The sequence below is a fragment of the Barbus barbus genome (assembly GCF_936440315.1).
Source record: "Barbus barbus genome assembly, chromosome: 24".
Taxonomy (NCBI): Eukaryota; Metazoa; Chordata; class Actinopteri; order Cypriniformes; family Cyprinidae; genus Barbus; species Barbus barbus.
The window spans coordinates 21,740,506-21,763,758 of NC_136752.1; the positions used below are offsets into that span (position 1 = coordinate 21,740,506).

The window sequence follows — 23,253 nt, forward strand, 5'->3', positions numbered from 1 at the left end:
GACCACAGACAGATGAACTGAACAGACATTCATTTATATCTGGAAAGAGAAGACATTGAAGTTTAACCAATGATATAACCGTACTATCATACTTTGCCATATTACAGAGTGAAGTTTAAATGAAGCAGTAACTGTTGTTGGTCATGGTACTGTTGGAATTGAAGAAAACTGAAATGACTTGGTTTGAAAATTTAGCATATCCTCTTGTGCCCATAAATTCTTTCAGCCTTCAAAGATGCTGAAAAATTTGCATTAAGAATGTCTCAGGTTACGTATGTAACCCTAATTCCTCGAAGATGATGCTGCGTCCAAAAATGCTAGGGGAACCGGCACTGAATACAAGTGAAATCTGTCCAATGGATGGGCGAGACGTCACGGGCGAGGTGACGTAATGACCAACTGGTACAAAAGCACGTGCGGTGAAACCGGCGTCAGCTTCTGGAATTAAGCAAGCGCCGACAGGGATGCCGGAATTGTGGCATCGAGACGCAGCGTCTCGTTCCCTCGAGGAACTAGGGTTACATATGTAACCTGAGACGTTCCTCTTCAGGAACTCGAGCTGCATCCGTAAACGTTAGGGAAACAAGATATCCACGCTGCGAGAGGACGGAAGAGACTGGGGTGGCCTGCATGTCCAGGCCATAGAACCTGACAAAGGCCAGGGGCGTAGACCATCCCGCACCATTGCAGATGTCCTGTATTGGGACACCTGCGAGGAAGGTCTTGGAGGCCGCCACAATCCTAGTGGAATGAGCCTTGACTCACATCGGCGAAGGGAGGTCAGAGGACTCGTAGGCAATGTTAATGGCATCCACAATCCACCGACTGAGGGTCTGCTTGGAAGCAGGATACTGGCCGAAGTAGGCTAAAATCCACTCCACGTTTTCTGTCTATCTCCATGTGTGGCGCTGTTGCAGTATCTCCAGTGCTATTAGTCCACAGAGTGTCAGTGTTGTGATGACGTGGAAGAGATGCGACAGGGCACACAGCTGCCCAGATGGAAGGGATGGTGTCACCAGACCGGGAGTAAACAAACTTTCGCCGAAAGCTTCTGTGGATGTAACGGGGCTGACGTAGGAGTCCAAGTTCTTTAATGACTGATATACATAAAGGAGTGTTATAGTTGTTATATTCCATCAGTTGAGTGGCCGAGTAGATCATTATGCCAGTGACACGGGATCATTATAACAGTGTCTGTTATTAGCCTCAAGCCACAGAGGCAATATGCAGAGCAAGAGGAGAACTCAGCACCAAGAAATCATCCGTGACGCAGCTGGAGATATTGAGACCAGAAGATATTGATCGCGGTGAGCACCACGAGGAGCTGTGAGCGCTGATGATGCAGGCAGAGCTAGGAGAAGCCGTGACTGGTTAGCTACACAGCTAGCCGCAGACACTTGCTACCAACCACTACCAGCCAAGTGAAATCATCAGAGTCGGTAAGATCCATACAAACTAGTTATTATTCTGACGGATTTTACTGATTACAGTCATTCAGATAGCTTTGTAACTACCATAACAGTTGAAACTCGAGTGGAAAAGCGGCGAACAAAGCCAGCGTCCTCTCTCACTCAAATAGAGACTTGAGAGTATCTTGTATTTCTGATTAAATGTATTTCTGATTAAATTATTTCATAGACTCCTTGGTGGTGCAGAGAGACAAATCAGAGGTTTTGCGGAGCTCACTAATATCCTCTGCATTGAATCCCTCACCCTCATCTAACTCCTTGAGCAGGTCAGCCTGGTATGCCTGCAACACTGCCATGGTGTGCAGACACGAGCCAGCCTGACCTGCTGCCGCGCACCCCTTGCCCACCAGCGCTGACTGCTCAATTGCTCCTGTCTGCCGTTCTGCTGAGAGGTTTGCAATTGTAGCTCTGTGAAGCTTCGCTTTTCTGCTGAATTTTACTATCACTCTCTGTTGTTAAAATTGATAAAATATAACTTAATTCCCTCCATATTTCTGATATTATCTATCAAACTAATCTGACTAATTTGATTGTTCGCTTTTAATCTAAAACTGCGAGTGCAACGCGTGTGCCATGTGTTAGCATTCGTTAGCCGGTTACCTTGTCATTCGTGTTTCCACTCGCATTTCTATTCGCGTCTATTATTGTTTTCTTTTTTCTCGCTTCGTTTCATGCTTCTCTCGCTCCGTTTGTACTCACGAGTTCATCAAACAACAGTGGTAAGTAAATCATTCCTCTATCACGGTGAGTAATGTCTTCTCCTTCTCTTGTTATTTGCACTTCATGTCACATGTATAGTTTATCTCTCTCTGTCGGCGATGAGGAATTCACATGTGATAAATGCAGGGATATAGTTAGGCTAACAGAGAATATTTTAGAACTAGAGACAAGCATTCAAACTTTAACTGAGGACAGTAAGAATGTGAGGGCTGTAGATATGGCTTTGGATGCGACTAGCTCAGCGAATCATGCGCATTGTTCGGTTCCGGTATTAGAGCCCGTGCAGCAGGGCAACTGGGTGACAGTGAGGCGGCATAGTTGCGGGTCAAAACACCGCTCTTCCGTTCCGATCAGAACATCAAACATCCCCACTCAGTGATGCACCCACTGAGAAATCTGATGTAAGTGCTCTAGTAATTGCCGATTCTATTGTATGGAACGTGAAAATAGAGACACCAGCCACCATAGTCCATTGTTTACCGGGAGCCAGAGCGCGTGACATCTTGGCAAATTTAAAAGTGCTGGCTAATGCTAAACGTAAATTCAGTAAGATTGTTATTCACGTCGCCGCTAATGATGTTCGACTTCGCCAGTCAGAGATCACTAAAAATAATGTTAAAGAGGTGTGTGAAGTTGCAAGTACGATGTCAGGCACTGTAATATGCTCTGGTCCCCTTCCTGCTTACCGGGGTGACAAGATTCATAGCAGACTGCTTTCACTCAATGGCTGGATGTCTAAGTGGTGCCCGCAGAATAACATAGGTTTTATAGACAATTGGACAAGTTTTTGGGGCAGACCTGACCTGTTGAAAAGAGATGGTGTTCATCCCTGCTGGGGTGGTGCCGCTCTTCTCTCTAGAAATATGGCACATAGTCTTAGAGTTCGTACTTGACTAACTGGGGCCCAGGTCAGGAAGCAGACAGACTGGCTAAACCGACCGTCTGCTAGCCGCCATCAAAACTTGATGATGTAACAGAAACTATGGACTCTCTCTTTTCTAGCACTTTAGATAAAGTTGCTCCTTTACGTTTAAGGAAGATCAAAGAAAACAGTCTGACTCCGTAGTAAAATGAGCACACTTGCACCCTAAAGAGAGCAGCCCAGAAAATGGAGCGCAGCTAGAGGAAAACAGTACCCTATCCTACAGAAAAGCATTAAAAACGGCTAGATCTGATTACTTTTCGTCTAGAAGTTTCTAGAAGAAAACAAACATAACCCCTGGTATTTATTCAATAGAGTCACTAAATTAACGAAAAATAAAGCATCAACAGGTGTTGGCATTCCCCAAGAGCACAGCAGTAATGACTTTATGAACTACTTTATTTCCAAGATCGATACTATCAGAGATAAAATTGTAATCATGCAGCCGTCAGCCACAGTATCGCATCAGATACACTATAGATCCCCTGAGGAACAATTCCACTCATTCTCTACTATAGGAGATGAAGAATTGTATAAACTTGTTAAATCATCTAAACCAACAACATGTATGTTAGACCCTATTCGATCTAAACTACTAAAAGAGCTGCTTCCAGAAGTTATAGATCCTCTTTTAGCTATTATTAATTCATCGTTGTCATTAGGATATGTCCCCAAAACTTTCAAATTGGCTGTAATTAAGCCTCTCATTAAAAAAACACAACTTGACCCCAAAGATCTAATTAATTACAGACGATCTCAAATCTCCCTTTTCTGTCAAAGATACTAGAAAAGGTAGTGTCCTCACAATTATATTCCTTCTTAGAGAAAAATGGTATCTGTAAAGAATTCCAGGCAGGATTTAGACCGTATCATAGTACTGAGACTGCTCTCATTAGAGTTACAAATGACCTGCTTCTATCATCTGATCATGGTTTTATCTCTTTATTAGTGTTACTTGATCTTAGCGCTGCGTTCGACACTATCGACCACAACATTCTTTTGAATAGACTAGAACACTTTGTTGGCATTAGTGGAAGTGCCTTAGCATGGTTCAAATCGTACTTATCTGACCACCATCAATTCGTAGCAGTGAATGAAGAAGTACCATATCGATCACAAGTGCAGTATGGAGTACCTCAAGGCTCAGTACTAGGGCCATTACTTTTCACAATTTACATGTTACCCTTGGGAGATATTATCAGGAGACATGGTGTTGGCTTTCACTGTTATGCTGATGATACTCAGCTCTATATTTCTTCACGGCCCGGTGAAACACACCAAATTGAAAAACTGAACGGAATGCATAATCGATATAAAAAACTGGATGACGAGTAACTTCTTACTGCTAAATTCTGAAAAAACAGAAGTGTTAATAATCAGACCTAAAAACCCCACATGTAATAACCTAGAACACTATCTAACACTTGACAGTTGCTCTGTCATTTCTTCTTCATCAGTTAGGAACTTAGGTGTGCTGTTTGATAGCAATCTTTAATTTGAAAGCCATGTTTCTAGCATCTGTAATACTGCGTTTTTCCATCTCAAAAACATCTAAATTGCAACCTATGCTCTCAACGTCAAATGCAGTAAAATTAATTCATGCGTTTATGACCTCAAGGTTAGACTATTGTAATGATTTATTGGGTGGTTGTTCTGCACGCTTGATCAACAAACTACAGCTGGTCCAAAATGCAGCAGCTTGAGTTCTTACTAGAACCAGGAAGTATGACCATATTAGCCCGGTTCTGTCAACACTGCTCTGGCTCCCTATCAAACATCGTATAGATTTTAAAATCTTGTTACTTATGGCTTAGCTCCTCAGTATCTGAGCGAGCTCTTATCATATTATAGTCCTCCATGTCCGCTGCGTTCTCAAATCTCTGGCCGTTTGATAATACCTAGAATATCAAAATCGACTGCGGGCGGCAGATCCTTTTCCTATTTAACACCCAAACAATCTACCTAACACTATTCGGGAGGCAGACACACTCTGTCAGTTTAAATCTAGATTAAAGAAACATTTCTTTAACCTGCCTTACACATAACACACTAATACGCTTCTATTATTCAAATCCATTAAAGGATTGTTAGGCTGCATTAATTAGATCAACCGGAACCGGGAACACTCCCCATAACACACGATGTACTCGTTACATCGTAAGAAGAATGGCATCTACGCTAATATTTGTCTGTTTCTTTCTTATTCTGTTTCTCAGTCCGTGTCCAGATCAGATGGTGGATCAGCGCCGGGAGATGATGTCTCCCTGATCATCGGCGGAGGCCGGGACACCTGGATGAGCCCCGGGGACATATCCCCAGTGAAGACCTCGACTTAAATACAATAGAACAATAAAAGAGCATAACTAAATATATAATAAAATACCTAACTACATAATACTATTGTTGTTAGAAATTGCAACAATATAAAATAAAATACATTTAAAATTAATTAAAACAATAAGTAAACAATAAATAAACAATAATCTCCTGTCCAGAGGAGAACTGAACCCCCCAACTGAGCCTGGTTTCTCCCAAGGATTTTTTTCTCCTTTCTGTCAAAGAGGGAGTTTTGGTTCCTTGCTGCTGTCCCCTCTGGCTTGCTCAGTTGGGGACACTTAATTTCTAGTGATTATCACCAATTTGATTTCGCAGATACAATTTAAACTAAACTGAGCTAGACAATGACATCTCTGAATTCAATAATGAAATGCCTTAACTGAAAATTGAGTGTTTAATCTTATTTTTATACATTACTGACACTCTATCCTCCAATTTGATAAAGGGCTTTGACACAATCTGTATTGTTAAAAGCGCTATATATGAATAAAGGTGGCTGACGATGTGCGCAGTAATCCGATGAGGGGACAAAGAGGCGGGCCGAGTGTGGAGCACTCGTCGGGGAACAAATGCATTCTCTGATGTGGAGGCGAAGTCTTAAGCCGCAGAAAGCGCTCATCCAATTTGCCTCTCTGCGGCTCGACATGACACTCGGCTGGCCAGTCGAGATTCAACTTGGCCACGGCACGAGTGACCACCTCCACAAACTCCTCATATTGGGGCGAAAGAGAGGGCGCAACGTCTTCGACGTTTCCCGTGTCAACCTCCTCGGAGGAAGAGGAGGTCTTGGGGAGCGGTCATCGGATCTGATGGGTGAGGACAGAGATAGAGACTCGCTTGTCTCCCATACCGCCATCAGATCCCGCTGCGACCCCCACGAGCGCCACTGCCGCTCCGCCGTTTTCGGACGCAGCTCAAGTTCCTGAAGAGGAACATTTAATGCTCTTCTCAAAATATTATTTTTAATATCTTAGTATTTTAGCAATACACACAAATCTGAATGTACCTGTACATGTGTTATTGATGCTGATGGGGAGACTTGAGTTTGTTGCAGTGAATCCATCCAAACATGAGCAACTGTAACTTCCCAGCTGATTTGCGCAGGTGGAATTTGGACCACATACAGATGAACTGAACAGACATTCATCAATATCTAGAAAGGGAATAACACATTTCAGAACAATATCTCTATATTTCTAATTATTTTCTAATTACAGAACAAAAAAAAACTATAATTAGAAAGGAACTTTTTACATCTGAAAAACATCAAAGTACAAATAAATGAATCACACCTATGCATGGGTTACTGCTATTAATAGTTTCATTCATCTTTGTAACACTATATCCTTCCCAACAAGAGCAGGAATAGTTTCCATTGTAATTGGAACAGTTAGCATTTGGCCCACACACCAACGAGGAGTTGAGACATTCATTAATATCTGAAATAAAACAAATGATAAAAACATGCTGCTGACAAGATTAAAATGTCCAGGCTGACAACAGCCATAAAGCACATCAGCTTTGAATAATGCATGACAAATAGAAACTGATTGTTCAGAAATTCAGCTGTCAATTATAACACAAAGAAAAAAATCAAGGTAATTATTGCAGTTCAGAATATATGTGAAGCTCCCACTTCAGATGTGTTATGTATTTGCTACATGCTCACCATTGCATGGGTTGCTGGTGCTGACTGGTTCACTGCTATTTGTTACAGTAAATCCACGCAAGCAGGAACAGCTGTAACTCCCATTTGAGTTGGTGCAATAAGAGTTTGGACCACAGACCTCTGATGTCTTAAGACATTCATTCACATCTTTATAACAGGAAGAAAATAAAAATAGTTTACATAAAAATATGATGGTCAGAGTCATAAATATACATTTATCCTTAAGCTTATTGTGCTTATTGTTTTACAAATATCTGAATATAGAGTGTACCTCTACATGTGTTATTGCTGCTGATGGGGAGACTTGAGTTTGTTGCAGTGAATCCATCCAGACACGAGCAATTGTAACTTCCCAATTGATCTGCGCAGGTGGAATTTGGACCACATACAGATGAACTGAACAGACATTCATCAATGTCTGGAAAGGGAATAGCACATTTCAGAACAATAGCTCAATATTCCAAATATTCAAACTACAGGCTTTAGTGAAGACTTGATTATATAAGACTATTCTAACAACTTCAACTTTAACATAAAAAGGGGTAATACAAATTCAATAAATCACCTCTCTGGCAGAATGGACCCTCTGAAGGAAGAGCTTGAATACATCCACAAGTGCCTCCCACAATGCCATCACACACCTGATAGGCCCTGCAGGTGTCACTGGGCCAGAAATGAAGTTCCTCGCATTTGCACTCAAATTCTGTTCCATTTAACCCACACACTGTAATAGTAATCGTAAGGTTAGACAAAATTGTTTATATTATTGGTTAAACTTAATATTTGACATATTCCAATATAAACCCAGATAGGTTTATTAGAATCTTGAGTCACTCTGCCTTTTTTGTAATAATACCTGTTAACAGTACATTATTCTGTCTATTAAGCCAACGTTTTATCTTAAATCTTCCACAAAAAAAATTATTTACAACAAAGAAAAATGCAACAATATTTTCAAACGTTATAAGATGTCATACAATTTTGTACTGACTTGTTAGTCAACAAAATGTTACATGTCTTTCTGTTTAATTTAAGTTCTTTCTTATCCAGCTTCTCTTGCCAGTTGGATAAATCAGCGTTTCCTTCTTTTAATTCCAGCAATTTAGCAAAAGGTTTGTGCTTCCCATAAATTGAACACTGAAGCCGTTTTCATTGAATCGCCCAATTAAACTCAAATATTCCAGGGAGCCATGTAATTAAGTTTAATATTTCTTTAGCAAATGTTTCATTTACAGCTGACATGATTCATGAATGAAACATTAGGTTCTTACCAGTAGTCATTTCGACATCTGTGATGTTTATGTTGTTGTTCAGAGGGAAAGGCAGGCTGGTATTTGTGATGACATTCCGTAAGTAGTCCACCAGGAACAAGTCAGACAAATTTACTTCAATTTCAGTCTCATACTCATACGTAAGCTCAGAAAGTGGCTCTGTAAACATTAACAAACAGTAAAGGTTTGAGCAGAACTGCAATTGTATTCTTATAATGTTGAAAAAGTTTACAGCTTATAATAACCAGGCTATTATAAATAGGAAATATTGTTTTTGCACAACTTTGCATTTGTTTCACCTTGGCAGAACTGTCCGTCGGCTGGAAGCGCATTGAGACATGTACATGAACCATCAGTGATGTCATCACAGACCTCGTATGCGTGACACGTGTCATTCGGCCAAACAAACAGACCTTCACATTTACACTGATACTGTGTTTCATTCAAAGAGCACACTGAAAAACAGAGGAAGACTGGAATATTTAACAGAGTATATATATATATATATATATATATATAAAACTTTGTCACTACTTGTTATAGATTAATTGCAAATTTACAGACATCAGAAGGATCTTTAGCCAAAGAATCATGATGTTTTGACAGGCTCACCTGTTGAAATGTTGAAAGTTGTAATTTCAACACCATTGTCCACTTGAAATGGAAGTATGACAGAGTTTGCAAAAGATCTGATTTTGTTGACCGCTACAGTTTCAGATGCATTCACTTCAACAACTATGATGTATTCCACTGGATCTATACATATAACAACATAACGTGATTTCAGTAACCATGAGTGAAAGAGTAGACCTTTACTTTTCAAATCAAACAATATCAAACTGCTCTCTCAAAACAAATAGACTATTAATTTAAATAATTTATTTATTGTCATACATAGAACTTAAAACTATTATTTATATTTGAGTGGAGGACAAAACTGTGAACCATACCTGCACTTCTTTGTCTTATATGATGCACTAGCCCATCTTTGTAGTTAAACTGGAATGATATAGTAAAATAATAAATAAATAAATAAATTCTCACTCTAAATGAATGTTGCTAATTCCAAAAGTATTTATTTAATAATTATTTACATATAAATGTTTAATACATGACTCAACAGTTTTTGGGGTCAGTGTTGCATACTGTATATCTTATATATAATAAACATTTTAAATAATCTTACATTCGATATCAGTTTAAAAAGACAGGAATGTTCACATCCCATTTCATATTTGTGTGGGATAAAATTTACAAAAACAATATTTCCTTACCTGTAAATCCATACTTATTCCTGAAAAATCAAGAGTTTCCACAACACACACATGGGTCAGCAGGATAGCCATGATGATTCTTACTGTAATGGGACAAAAATGTATAACCATTAATTATATAAAATATGTATCATATCTATGTAATATATCCTTGTTGTAAACGGTTAACAAAAAACTAAAGAAAAGGCACCTTAAACCTGGTGCTGTACAGCCTGTAATTGGTAGACTTGAGCAGCCTTAATGGCATGAGACATACATTCTACACTTGCAGAAAAAAAGGTACAAAGCTGTCAGTGGGACGATACCTTTGTCAGGATCATGGACCTGTTTTTGTTGTGTTTTGCTCCCCATGTGTTCTGTGACCCAGTTTTTCATGTTAATTGTTAATTTGATCCCAGGTGTGTCTCCTTAGTTCCCCCGTTCAGTTAGTGTTTGTCGGTCCTTGAATTGTCTTCCCTGCCTGTGAACTGTGATCTTCTGGATATTAAAGACTCTCGCTTAGTGAATTCCTTGTCTCCTGGCTTCCGTGTTCCGTGCTTCCAGAGAGTTGTGACAACCTTAAGGTACAAAAGAACAGAAGGACCTACCTAAACCGTTACCTCCGTTTGTACCCTCCGTTTTGTTTTCTGTTTTTTCTCAGTGTTTTTTATTTCCGTTGTGCCCTATGGATCCCTTTGTCCAGCCCGAATTCCTCCTCCTCCTGCTGGAGCAGGGGGACCGATCTCTCGAGGACCATACAAGACTGTTCTTGATGTTAGCTAACACCACCAGCTACCCGGACGACGCGCTCTGCTCATTCTTTCATGGAAGCCTGAACACCGCGTGCAGAGCGCTGTCGTCCGACGATGGTCCTCGAGAGGATTTCGCCGCCTTTGTGGAGTGGATTCTGGCGTGAAACGGATCGCCTCTCACAGTCTCCCCTGAGGATGAACTCGCCAGATCCATTCCAGACCCAGAGCCCAGCCCACCATCATCCCGCAGTGTGGAGTATCAGCCCGAGCCCACCGATGACGGAGAGCCATTTCCCGCCGCGATGTGCGAGCCGAGGCCCAGACTCCACCTCGGCCCGTAGACCCAGTGGCTCCACCTCGGCTCAGAGCTCCCTTGCCTCCACCGTCACCCCTTGATCCACCAGCTCCACCGGGCTCACTCGTCCCTCCGGCTCCGCCTTGGTCGGGCGTCGACCCGCCATCGCCTCAGGACTCCTCTCCTCTGGCTGCGCCTCGTCGCTCTGTCCCACCGGCTCCGTTGGGCTCCTTCCTCCCTTCAGCTCCACCTGGGTCCTCAGTCGCTCCGGCTCCACCGCGGATCTCCGGGTCTCCGCCTCGGTCGCCAGAGCCCTCGGCTCCACCCTGTCCCCCTGGATCCTCGGCATCCCCCTGGCTCGTTGGCTCTCCGTCTCCGCCTCGGGCTCCTCCACCACCTGCTCCGCCGACGTTGGTCAGCCCCCTGGATTCGGCGGCCATCGCTCCTCCATGGCTCCTCCCTCCGTCGGCTCCACCGTGGGCCATCTTCATGGCTGTGGCCTGGGTCCAGCTGTGCGCCTCCTGCCCGGGTCCCTCCTGTCTCTTCCCTGGCTCCTCCTTCCTTCGTCACAGCCTTGGTCTCTGTCTGCCGGGCCCCTCCTGGATGTCAGTCCTCCTCCTGAGCCGCCTCCCTAGTTCTCACCCGCCCCTCCCCTTTGGATGTTTCAACGGTGCGAGGACGCACCTTCCGGGAGGGGGGTGACATGTCAGGATCATGGACCTGTTTTTGTTGTGTTTTGCTCCCCATGTGTTCTGTGACCCAGTTTTTCCCTCATGTTAATTGTTAATTTGATCCCAGGTGTGTCTCCTTAGTTCCCTCGTTATCCTGTCTTTAAAAGCCCCAGTCCATTCAGTTAGTGTTTGTTGGTCCTTGAATTGTCTTCCTTGTCTGTGATCTTCTGGATATTAAAGACTCTCGCTTAGTGAATTCCTCGTCTCCTGGCTTCCGTGTTCCGTGCTTCCCGAGAGTTGTGACAACCTTAAGGTACAAAAGATACCTTTTAGTACCTAAACTGTATTAGTACCTTTTTGAAAGGGTACCACCCCAGTGAATGTTTTATATCTATTTTCTGAGAGTGTAGCTTGGACCTAATAGCCTTTTAATAATAAAGTATACTTAAGAGCTTTTTATTATTATTTTTAACGTCTTTTGTTTTTTTTGCTTTCGAGATTATTTATTAGTTTATTTAACAGGGACAATGCAGTATAACATTGCTACAATTTCATGCAGCCGATGCTCTACATATAGGCTTCTAGCCGGAGGCTAATTTGCAGCCCCAGTCCCTGGTTGGGCTAAAAAAAAAAAAAAAAACACAAATGAAATAAAATAAGATAAACAACTAAAACTATGTACCACCATCAATGTTCACATATCTGCTTTTGTTTGAACCACTTTTTCAGTTTTGTTTGAAAAATATTCAACTGTGTTTGCATTTTCAATTCAGCTGACAAGCTGTTCCATAACAACGTACCTTGAACTGAAAATGTAGATTGTGCAAATTTAGTTTTTCTCTCTGGTATTATACAGTTCTGTGTAGTTGCACCTCTTGTAGCGATCCCCTTACTACTCTGTTTTGATATTAATTTGCATATAACTTTTGGCGCAAGATTATTTAAACATTTAAAAAACATTTTAATAAAAGATGAATTTATAAAATTTTCAAAACTAAGCAAACTATATTTTTGTAAAATGCTACAGTGATGCCATCTGGTTGGTTTCTTATCCAACCAGATGGTTGGATAAAAAGGCTGGATTAACCTTATTGTTAATCTTCCATGGTCTGGAGATTGGGTAGAATATAGCATTACATGGATTTTTTTTTTTTGCATGTTCACCTGTTCTGCAATTCCATGAACCATCGGTAAACTGTGTTATTAGATATTATCTGCTGTTTGTGTAATTGTGATCATATGAAAAAATCATAAAAATATCATAAATATTGTATAAGTGTCACGGTGCACACAGCAGGGAGGAACGAGGAACACCGAGATGAGGATAAACTCAAAATAACAGTCTTTAATGAAGGCATCACGGCAGGGCAAGACAAGGCCAGGCTGACACAGACAGGAACACCGGGGAGTAACGAGTAGACCAGACGAAATCAAACTGAACAGACAAGACTATAAATACACAGGATAATCATAGATAATTAGACAAATACAGCTGGACAAGAATTAACTAATGATCACATTAAACAAGGACAGGAAACAAACCAAATATGGACGCAAGAGGCGGGAACACGTGACACACACAACAGAGGACTGACAATAAGAAGCTTTCAGAATATTTTTCAAGTAAATATTTCCTGTATTTTTTTAAATGAACACTTTAATGACAGTGTATTTATTGAAAAGTAAAATGAAATTGTATTTATCAAAATCAGCAGAATATGATACAAACCTTGGTAATTGCTTTGAACAAGTATTGGCTTAGATATTACTCAAAACACATTACTTTAGCTAAAGTATTTACATTAATACTGGGTCCCTTTTGTGCCCCCCCCCCCCCCCCCCCCCCCCCCCCCCCCCGTTGTAATCTGTTAGTTATTAATGCTGTACATGTTAATCAGTTACAGTGCACATACACTCACTGATCTGGTTTAAACTGATTCATTTCAACAGTGTCAATTTATATATTTTTTTCATATCATTATCATTGACAAAATAAACAGTTTTCTTCAGTTTTGCTGAATTCAAAGGGGAAAGCAATTAGAAGAAAATATTGGCTTCTTTTGATCGTGATAAACTACTACCTAAAAAAATAATACAACCATACTTAAAGATTTCTAACAAAAATATGTATGTTTTGTACCTTCACTGTCCATGTTTCACATCCAAGGTAAATTACAATCATGTAAGCATACAGTATTTCCTCAAAATGTGGATTTTCTCTTATTTATAAGGACATCCAGGATTTTTCTGTAAAGCAGAAAATTGTGTCATACGTGATATGTCAGAGTCTAATAACCATAAGTGTCCTATATACAAAATACAGGCTTAATAATAAAAAAGCATTATCAATATAAAAGTCACACAGAAGTCGTCATTTAAACTTTTAAATGTATTTATAGTCTATCAGAAAAAAACAGCAAATAAACAAACAGCAGATGAATTTCACATTTGAAAGAAGAAACAGAATTTAGCGCTCTTACCCTGCGTCTGGCAAAACAAAACAGGCATGATAGCCTAAACTATGAAGTTATCTGTTTGATAAGATCTGGGTTTTTGTTTCCTTGTGAAATGATCTACCTACAAATTAATTCCTTACATTTTTTTTTCCTCCAATAGTTACCTTGTATTTGTCAATGATGAAAGCAGCTTTTGAAAGACGTCACAACATAGTTTGAATATATTAAATAAGAGTGAGTTTAAATTTTAAGATTTAAATCACAATTTATTTATTTTTTTATTACCAAACATACCCGAGTTGAATAATCCATTTACATTTTACATTTACGCATTTAGCAGACACTTATCCTAACTGACTTAGAAGAGAGGAACAAAAGTTTGTGAATTAGCTAACAACAATATTTGTAATATACAATGGCAGGTGTATTTGACAACTAGGTAGGAAGGAAGCTTAAGAAGAGCAGAAACGCAAAGTTTTTTTTTTAACACACTTGGAAGTTTATTCTTTTTTTTTTCAAGACCTTCTTTATAACTCCTGTAAACTCAAGCATGACCTGTTCTGAAAAAAGCAAATGGCAAATATATAAAAGGCCAGACCAAGGTATTCTAAGAATGAGGAATGACATTGTTTTATGTAACACATATCAGCAACTAGGGCTGCATGTCAGCCAACATCACAATGGCTTCTTCCTTTCATGTGACGCTACAAATACCTAAGAATTATGCTAGAACAGTTTTTCCCGCAGATTATATTTAGCCTGAACAATTCAAACTTTCAGAACTATTCTGTCACGGTTCATGGGCTCACGGTCTCAACCTCGCTCTGTGTGTGTGTGTGTGCATGTTTATGTGGTTTATGAGGACACAAATTTGTATAATGACATGGGTATGACAGAGGTATTACAATATGAAGGTGGTTTATGAGGACACTGCCTATGTCCCCGTAATTCAAAAGGCTTAAAAACATACTAAATGGTGTTTTTTGAAAATCTAAAAATGCACAAAGTCTCCTGTGAGGGCTAAGTTTAGGTGTAGGGCAATAGCACACACAGTTTGTTCAGTATAGAAACCATTACGCCTATGGAGAGTCCCCATAAACCACAAAAACCAACATGTGTGTGTGTGTGTGTGTGTGTGTGTGTTCTGACTTTTTTTATCTAGACTTGTTTTCAATAAAACACTCTTGTTTCCGCACTTTGTTACTGGACCTAGTTAACACAGTTAATATAATACATTATTAGGGAACTAATACATTATGGCACATTTAACTAATAACAATTTATTTATTACTTAATCTATAAATCATATAAAATGTTCATTAGTTGCTAATGTAGTAATCATTAATAAATGGTTTAGTTCTTCATGAGTTATGCATTAACTCGTGATTATCTGTGCATTAGTCAAGCATGAATTAATACATATTTGTGCACAAGTATTGTAAAGCCTTACCAAAAATATTTCAGAAAGGCATGTCAGGAGGATATAGCTGCCCCCTGCTGTCCACCTAAGATAACAGTGACTGTTATATGATATTTATGTTATGATACATAATCATTCATTAATTACATGTGATTTACATAGTGCACACAAGTACACAAATTAGGCACTTTTATATTATGACATGCTGTAAACAAATAATAATAGAAATAAAAGCCTAACTGTAAGTCATAGTCCAACATCAGAAAGGAGACTATAAACAACAATTTTCCTGAACTAAATATTTCACACACAAAACATAAACCAATATAATTACTCAATTATGATTGGCAATTTTAGTAAGATCAGTTAAACATTTTTAACAGTTATTGCTTTACTACATTACAAAAGCAATAATTCATTTCAGTTCTAATTCGTACGCATAAAACTGAAGAATACTGTTGGGCTCAAGAGCTCCACACACAGGCGCTAAATTGCGCCGCTGTACCTGCATGTAAAGATAGTACTTGAAAATGCAGCATATCCATATTAGTACATTTACACGTGTATGTATGTAGGCTATTTAGTTGATCTATTATAGTTTTCAGTCTATAATGTTGCTGTAATGCAGTGGTTTTCAAACCTGTCCTGCAAGCACCCCTGCCCTGCACATTTTGTATGTTTCCCTTATCAGACACACCTGATTCAGGCCTTGCAGCAGTGTTAATTTTGCCATGCATTTTTGATTTAGTCTTAGTCTTTATCTTGAGACGAAAATGCTTAATAGTCTGTCACATTTTAGTCATTTGAGTCTTTCATAGTTTTAGTCTAGTTTTAGTCAACAAAAAGTCATTGCATTTTTGTCAACTTTTAGCCATTACTTTGTCAAACTGCAGTTACCAACATTTATTTTGGTAGCTATTTTATATGTAGTATTCAAACAAAAATAGTCATTAATTCTTCTCTCTTTAGACCAAATCAATTAAATTTAGTTATGAGCAATTTGAATCAAGGATTGAATTTGGAAAAACTGGAATAAATTTAAATTTTTTGGTAGAGATATAAATTAAACTCATTTTTCAGATACAGTAGGTTTACTTAACAAGTATACATTTATTTAACATCTTTTGTTGGTTAACATTTATGACAGATAATTAGGAATGCTGTCCATTTAAGACGGAAGGTATGTATGTAATAGCCTACTGACATATACATTCAGTTTTCACCCACCTTTTTAAGCTCGCTTAAACCATAACGGACTGTATTTCCGTGAGATGCTCTACATGAGAGACATTTGGACTGCTGTGTGTGTATTTGAGCACTGAGAACTGATTGCGCGCTGTATGAGAACTGAAGAAGTTTGCGCGAGAGAGAGCACTTCTATCAGCGCGTTTCCGCCTATCGCACCTTCACTAACTTTGTTAATCGACAATGAATTGTGACTCCCGGGAAAAACGGGACGTCTAGTCACCCACTCCCTAACCCTGCTTGCAGGACAGGTTTGAAAACCACTGCTGTATACACATACACATGACTCCAAACTCCAAAATGTTAAAGGGGACATCAGGTGACCATTTCCCACAAGTTGGTATGATTCTTTAAGGAAAAGTCTATAACAGACATTGGTAAAAATTTCTCAATGGTAGTGTAAAAGAACACCCTTTTTGCCTTGTCAAAAACAGCTCTGTTCACAGTGACCCATTTCAGTGCATGCCTCTTTAAATGCTAATGAGCTCTGCTCGCCCCGCCCCTCATCTCCGTGGAGTGGCAAATCATTCTCATGAGAATGTAAACTATAGCCGTATTCATTGTGAATCTTGCTAACTAGCACATTATTAGGAAAGGCGATTTACAAAGATTCATAAAAAAACAACACTTTTACTCACTTCTGTAGGTGAAGCTAGATCACGAATGATACGTGTGAACATAAACGCATTTAGGTAGATCGGGGGTGCATTTTTAGGATTGTCTCCCATCCCTTAAAATAGCCTGGCATGTCCCATATTTAAGGGTAAAATGATGCGCCCCCTTATTAAATCAATACAGGACGTGATTTGTCCCGTATTTTACAAAGGCCAACACATAGTTCAATCAACAGATAAGTATTTTGCACTGTAAAATACTAATAGCAATTATAATAAAAACAATTTCATAAGAAGTTTTAGAGAAGCTCATTTGTGTGTGATTGCATTTTGGTGTCTTTGTTTCCATGAATGTGCACCGTTAAAGCCCTTTCACTGCAGCATGCGTTAAACCTGCGTGATTTTAAAACATCTAGGAGCTCACATCCGCCCTTTGAACACAAGGCTCTCCAGATGTAGGGCTGAATGGGAAAGCTATCAATGGGTCTGGCCAGTAACTAATGATGAACACATAGTTTGCAGAGAAGCATTTCAGCATTTCATGATGGACTATCTGACTTAAAGGGGTAGCTCAACCAAAAATGAAAATTTTGTTATTGTTTACAGACCTACAAGTTGTTCCAAACCTGTAATAATTTCTTTCTTCTGTTGAATATAAAAGAAGATACTTTGAAGAATGTGGGTAACAAAACAGTTTGTCGTGGTCCCCATGACTCTGATAGCATTTTTTTCTCTATGAATATTATTGAGGACCAGCAGCTGTTTAGACACCCACAGTCTTCAAAGTAGCCTATCTTCTTTTGTGTTCAACAGAAGACAGAACTTTAGAAGAACTTGAGTAAATTATGACAGAATTTAAATTTTTGGTTGAACCATATTTAAAGTGACAGACACATCTGTGATTCATTGGTGAGAGTCTGTCGGAGTTTGTTTAGTGTGTTCCACATGTCAGCTCTCGTCGGGCTCATGACGGCAGTTTGCCTGATTCAACATGTTGAATCGGCATCGGGGCTGTTGGAGCCATTGGCGCGAGTGAGAACTCTGATTGGATGTTCAGTTAGTGAACCAATCCGTGCAGGGGAATTAAAGCAAAAGTGATGAAACAGGCAAGTGTAGGCAGCACAGACAGAAGGTGTTTTGATGTTACGTTATATTTCCCAAGCATTCCAATATGTGAATACTTTCATAGCAACATGAGTCATTTAAAATTATAAAAGTTATCAATGTTTCTGATATTCAAAATGGTAAGCAAGCCCACTTTTTTATGTTTCGTATAGGCCTATCTGCGTTTATCTCGTATGTCTTTGTTTCGGTTTCTCCTTTTGAATGATGGATATTTACGATTGATAGCTGCTTATACAGCGAATTCATCTCGCAGGCACAGAACCGCACGTGATAGTTTGCAGTCAGCTGTAGTCTGTGCAGTGTGTTCATATGCAGGTTTTTGGTCCGATGCTGCCGATGCGAGGCGACAACACCGTCTGCTTTTGTCGCCACTATTTCTTTGAAGTCGGCTTGGTGTGTCCCGGCCTAAGGTAAGGTATATGCCTATTGTTTTATAAAAATTTGGATAGTCTGTTAATATAATATTCCATACATTATGGAGCTTAGTAGACATAATTATTATATGTTTAGACATTATTAGACAGATTAATTAACAGATTATAATTAATGTTAGACCCTATTTATTAATTTATCATTTATATTTATCATAAATATATAGATAATAAAAAACAATGTCATATACAATTAGCCATTTTAAAATGTTTAAAAAATGTAAAATTATTTCGATAACAATGAGACAAATAATTACATAATAATATAAGCAAATAAAAAAATAAATAATAGAAATTCATCCCATCCAGGAAACAGATTCAGAACTATCAAAAAAGGCTAATAAATAATCAAATTTAAAATAACAATATTTATGTGTTTTGTTGCAAGTTTACTTACTTGAGCATGTTTTCTCATGGTTTATTGTTGAGCTATGAGTTCCTCACTGATTATTTGTGTCCATGGTGGGGTTTTTTGGAGGGGGTTGGGTCATGAATGAGTGTCTCTTATTTTGTCTCGCTGAAGGTGACAACCCTAATTCCCTTCAAAAACAAAAGTAACATAATCCACTGCGTTTTGCCGATGTCGGGAGTAAATGATTACTGCTATGTTCATTATCACATCCAACAACAAATCGCTTAGGAGCCATTCCACACCTGCTCCTGCACATTCAACACCTGCTCCGGAGTCGAAACAATGACAGACTTTTGTCACCCTCTTGTTGCAGCAGGACTGCGCCCAGTCCATACGATGATGCATCTGCTGATATTTTGCATATTTGCATTGTTCAGGGCCAGCACTGGTGCAGATGACAAGTCTTTTTTCAAGTCTTGATAAGTTTTGACTTGTGCTTCCCCCCAGAACCAACAGATTTTCTTGGACAGAAGATCCCTGAGGGGTTTGTCTTTTTCCGCCAGATGGGGGATAAATCACTCCTGAGTCTGATATAATGTGTCTGAGAAACTTGACATCTTTTGGAGCACCGCGAGAAGGCGTGCATCGTGCTTCTCTTGAGAACGCCCCCACACGAGTACATCATCCATGTGACAGACCACTTTCCATTCAGGCCTTCAGTGACTTCAGTTACCATGCGATTTTGGAAGTGTTCAGGTGCTGATGCGATACCAAATGGCAGACAATTGAAGTAATACCATACATAATATATATATAATACATAGTAGATAGTATTTATAGAGTTGTAACTTTTTTAGTTTTAGTTACTTTTTCTTATTTGTAAGTCGCTTTGGACAAAAGCGTCTGCTAAATGACAAAAGTAAAAAAGTAAAGAGTGTAAAGACCATCGACTCTACCGTGCGACTCCACCGGGCAGGGACACCGGCAAGGGATAGTAGTAGCTTTTTATTTATTTTTTTCATTGATATGTTTATTATTGAAATGTTGTTGTTATATGCATGTGTTAATTTTATTTAATTTCTTTATTTTCTTAAATATGTGGGTAGATAGTATTTATAGAGTTGTAACTTTTTTAGTTTTAGTTACTTTTTCTTATTTGTAAGTCGCTTTGGACAAAAGCGTCTGCTAAATGACAAAAGTAAAAGTAAGTAAGTAAAGTAATACCGCCCAAATGGTGTGATAAAAGTGGTCAGCTTGGCGGACTGCTCAGCTCGAGGGATTTGCCAAAATCCCATGTTCGCATCGAGCTTACTAAAAACACTAGCTCCTGCTAACAGTCCGAGGGTCTGTTCAACAGAGGGAAGAATGTATTCCTCCCTTCTCACTGATTCATTGAGGTTTGTTAAATCAATGCAGATCCGTGGGTCACCGGACTTTTTAGGCATTACAACAATGCCTGCACACCACTCCGTGGGTTCTTCAACCCTGCTTATGACCCCCAAACGCTCTATGCGTTGCAGTTCATTTTTAACTTTAGGCATGAGTGGGAGAGGGATGCGCCGTGGAGTTTTGAGCGAAAAAGGGACAGCTCCTGGGCTCAGTTTAATAGTGTACGGTCTCTGTATCAGTACTAGCCCACTGCACAACTTTGGATAGCGCTCCTGCAAAGTATGAATGCTTATGTCATCGACGCGTGTCACAAGACTCAGTTTGGTGATGGCAGGTCTGCCTAGCAGTGCTGAATGCGGACTCTTAACAGCATACACTTCCTCTAATGCATGCTTGTCATCTTTCTGGAGTAGCATGTTTGAAACTCCAATCACATTGAGTGGTGAGCATCCCGGTCCAAGTAAGGGTTTAGTTGCTCTCTGGAGTGCAGGTTTTTTTTCATCCTTGAAAATCTCATGGAACACATGGTCTGGCATAACAGTGACATCAGCACCTGTGTCAATTTTTAACTGTACCTCGCAATCCTTGATCTTAATGTCTATTATCCAGGGGTCGCCCTCCACCATCACAGTGCCTAAAAATATGCCAGGGGTCTTGCTCTTCGATCTGAAACGGTGACATTAGGATTGAAAAAGAGGTTGTGTGGTTGCATTCACATGTAATTTTGCCAGCTTCATTCCCTTTACTTATATAGGGCTTTACTTCACATCCAGTGGAATCCCATGTGTTGAGGCTAAAGTTCCAAAAGACACACTGAGGATTTCCCAAAGACTGATTAGTAAAGAAATGTTGTTAAGCGATTCATTAACCTTAACAACAACCACATCTCCATTGATGAGCACATCTGATTTCCTGCTGTCATTAGTACCTTGAGAAGGTAGGACATTGTCAAGAGTTGTGAAGATTATGATGGTTATGGTAGTCTCTTGAGGAACCTGTGGTATCACAATCTCTGTAGTTGAGTTTGGCAGTGCTGATGTTATATTGAATGAGCTTTTAATTGCGGTTCTATTCAGCTGAATGGATGTTTCATAAATATCAAACTCCTCAGTGAGACGGTCACTTATATTCTCAATAGAGCTCAGAAGTTTAATGCTGGTGTTTTGTGTGTTGTTGCCTTTGTTCAGTTTGTTCCATGTATCACTGACATTACCGGATACAATAATGTCCACTGTTTTCAGGAAATTCTGGAAATGTAATATAAAATTATGCTTTATATTATGGATTTTAACCCATATAATGTGGAAATAATTGATATACAAGATATTTGGATAATCTAATAAGACACAAGATAATAATATATTATATCCTAATATAAAAACATGATCTGCCACATCCTGATTATAATATATTATAATAATGAACCATAAAAATGAAGACAATGGTTATTGCACAACACAATCATATACACATTAATTATCACACAAAATTTTTAATATACATACCCCCATAACAGGATTATTGATGGTAATAGTTTGTGACAAGTCAGCAATTTTAAAGAGTATGCCAGCAATTGCTTTGACAGTAGCAGCAGACTGGGTTATATTAATATTATACTCTGATGTGGCAAAACTGAGGTTAGCCATAAACTCTGGAATCTCTTCCACAGTCAAGGACTAAATTGAAAAGCACAAATATATAAATGATAGAAACCTTTAAAATGGCCAGATCATTGTAGATAGATACATAATCAATAGATTACCTCAAGTTTTTTTTTGAAGGATGTCAATAGCATCATTATACAGTTGTCCTCTACTAATTTCCAAACATTTGATTCACATTTGTAAGTTATGGTGCCTTTCAAGCCTGTTCCACAGACTCCTGTCTTCACTTCATTTGTTTTACCAACTCCAAGTTCTTCATTTCGACAGTCATAATCTGGAGAAGTATTTGATTGCAAATCAGAAGTTCAACAATTTCTCTCAGAACAGAACATCACATTACATTTTATACATTGAAAGTACCCTTGCAAGGTACTTGCACACTACCCAGAAGCATAATAAATAACTAGGATCAAATGAAAAAACGATAGCACCAGAAGCGTCAACACCAGATAATCTTGTGTGTTGCAATCCAAAGAAAAGGCTGCTAGATTGTAAAAGTCATTCAATGCAATTGTAAAACAGTAAAAAGCACTTTGAAGCTGAAAACAATGAGAAACTGCAGACTTACTTTCCGGGCTTATCCTAACTGTGACGCTGTTTTAGCTGTAACTGTAATTCTGTAGTTGTGGCAGATCCTTGAGACGACATGTAAAGGCTTCCTCTGTACAATTTCCCTTCTGAGTAGCATAGTTTAATGTGATAATGTCAGACCCTGATTGTGTAAAAAGAGAATTCACTCAAAAACATATTAATAACATGGAGAATTTAATTGAAGGATTAAATAACTCAATAACTAATAAAACTGTATCAGTGATTTGTATGTACAACCTGAAATTAGTACTTTTCCACCCATGACCCACTCAATATTGTAGCCAACATCAACAGAACATTTCAGTTGGAAACTGCTGCCATCACATGGAAAAACACGGTAGTTATCACCCACAATGATACTGGGGTGTTGTTTAATAACAATGTTTTGCCACTGAATGTATAGTATTGTATTCCTTTGTATGATGCATGAATATCGACCTGCATGTTGGGGAAAAACCAATAAACAAAGGTATTATTAATATAATTATTTATATAATAGTTTGTGAATGAGAGGATGTTCATGATATTAATGTCCTATAAATGCAGCTTTGATTTTGCTTGGTTGATTGGTTTCATAAATAAACTTGATAAGGCAGCATCTTCTATG

General features: G+C 39.0%; 1 protein-coding gene across 1 annotated transcript in view; it reads right to left on the reverse strand.

The window, feature by feature from the left end:
• Window positions 1-23,253, reverse strand: part of LOC306843502 (uncharacterized protein) — a gene marked incomplete at its 5' end in the record, with an annotated part of 36,541 nt that overhangs the window by 10,532 nt on the left and 2,756 nt on the right. Inside the window, 6 exons of the mRNA XM_079375027.1 lie at window positions 5,950-6,233; window positions 6,573-6,601; window positions 8,389-8,547; window positions 8,688-8,843; window positions 9,001-9,144; window positions 20,315-21,057. Of these exons, the coding sequence (XP_079231153.1) occupies window positions 5,950-6,233; window positions 6,573-6,601; window positions 8,389-8,547; window positions 8,688-8,843; window positions 9,001-9,144; window positions 20,315-21,057 (1,515 nt within the window). The remainder of the gene's footprint in view (window positions 1-5,949; window positions 6,234-6,572; window positions 6,602-8,388; window positions 8,548-8,687; window positions 8,844-9,000; window positions 9,145-20,314; window positions 21,058-23,253) is intronic.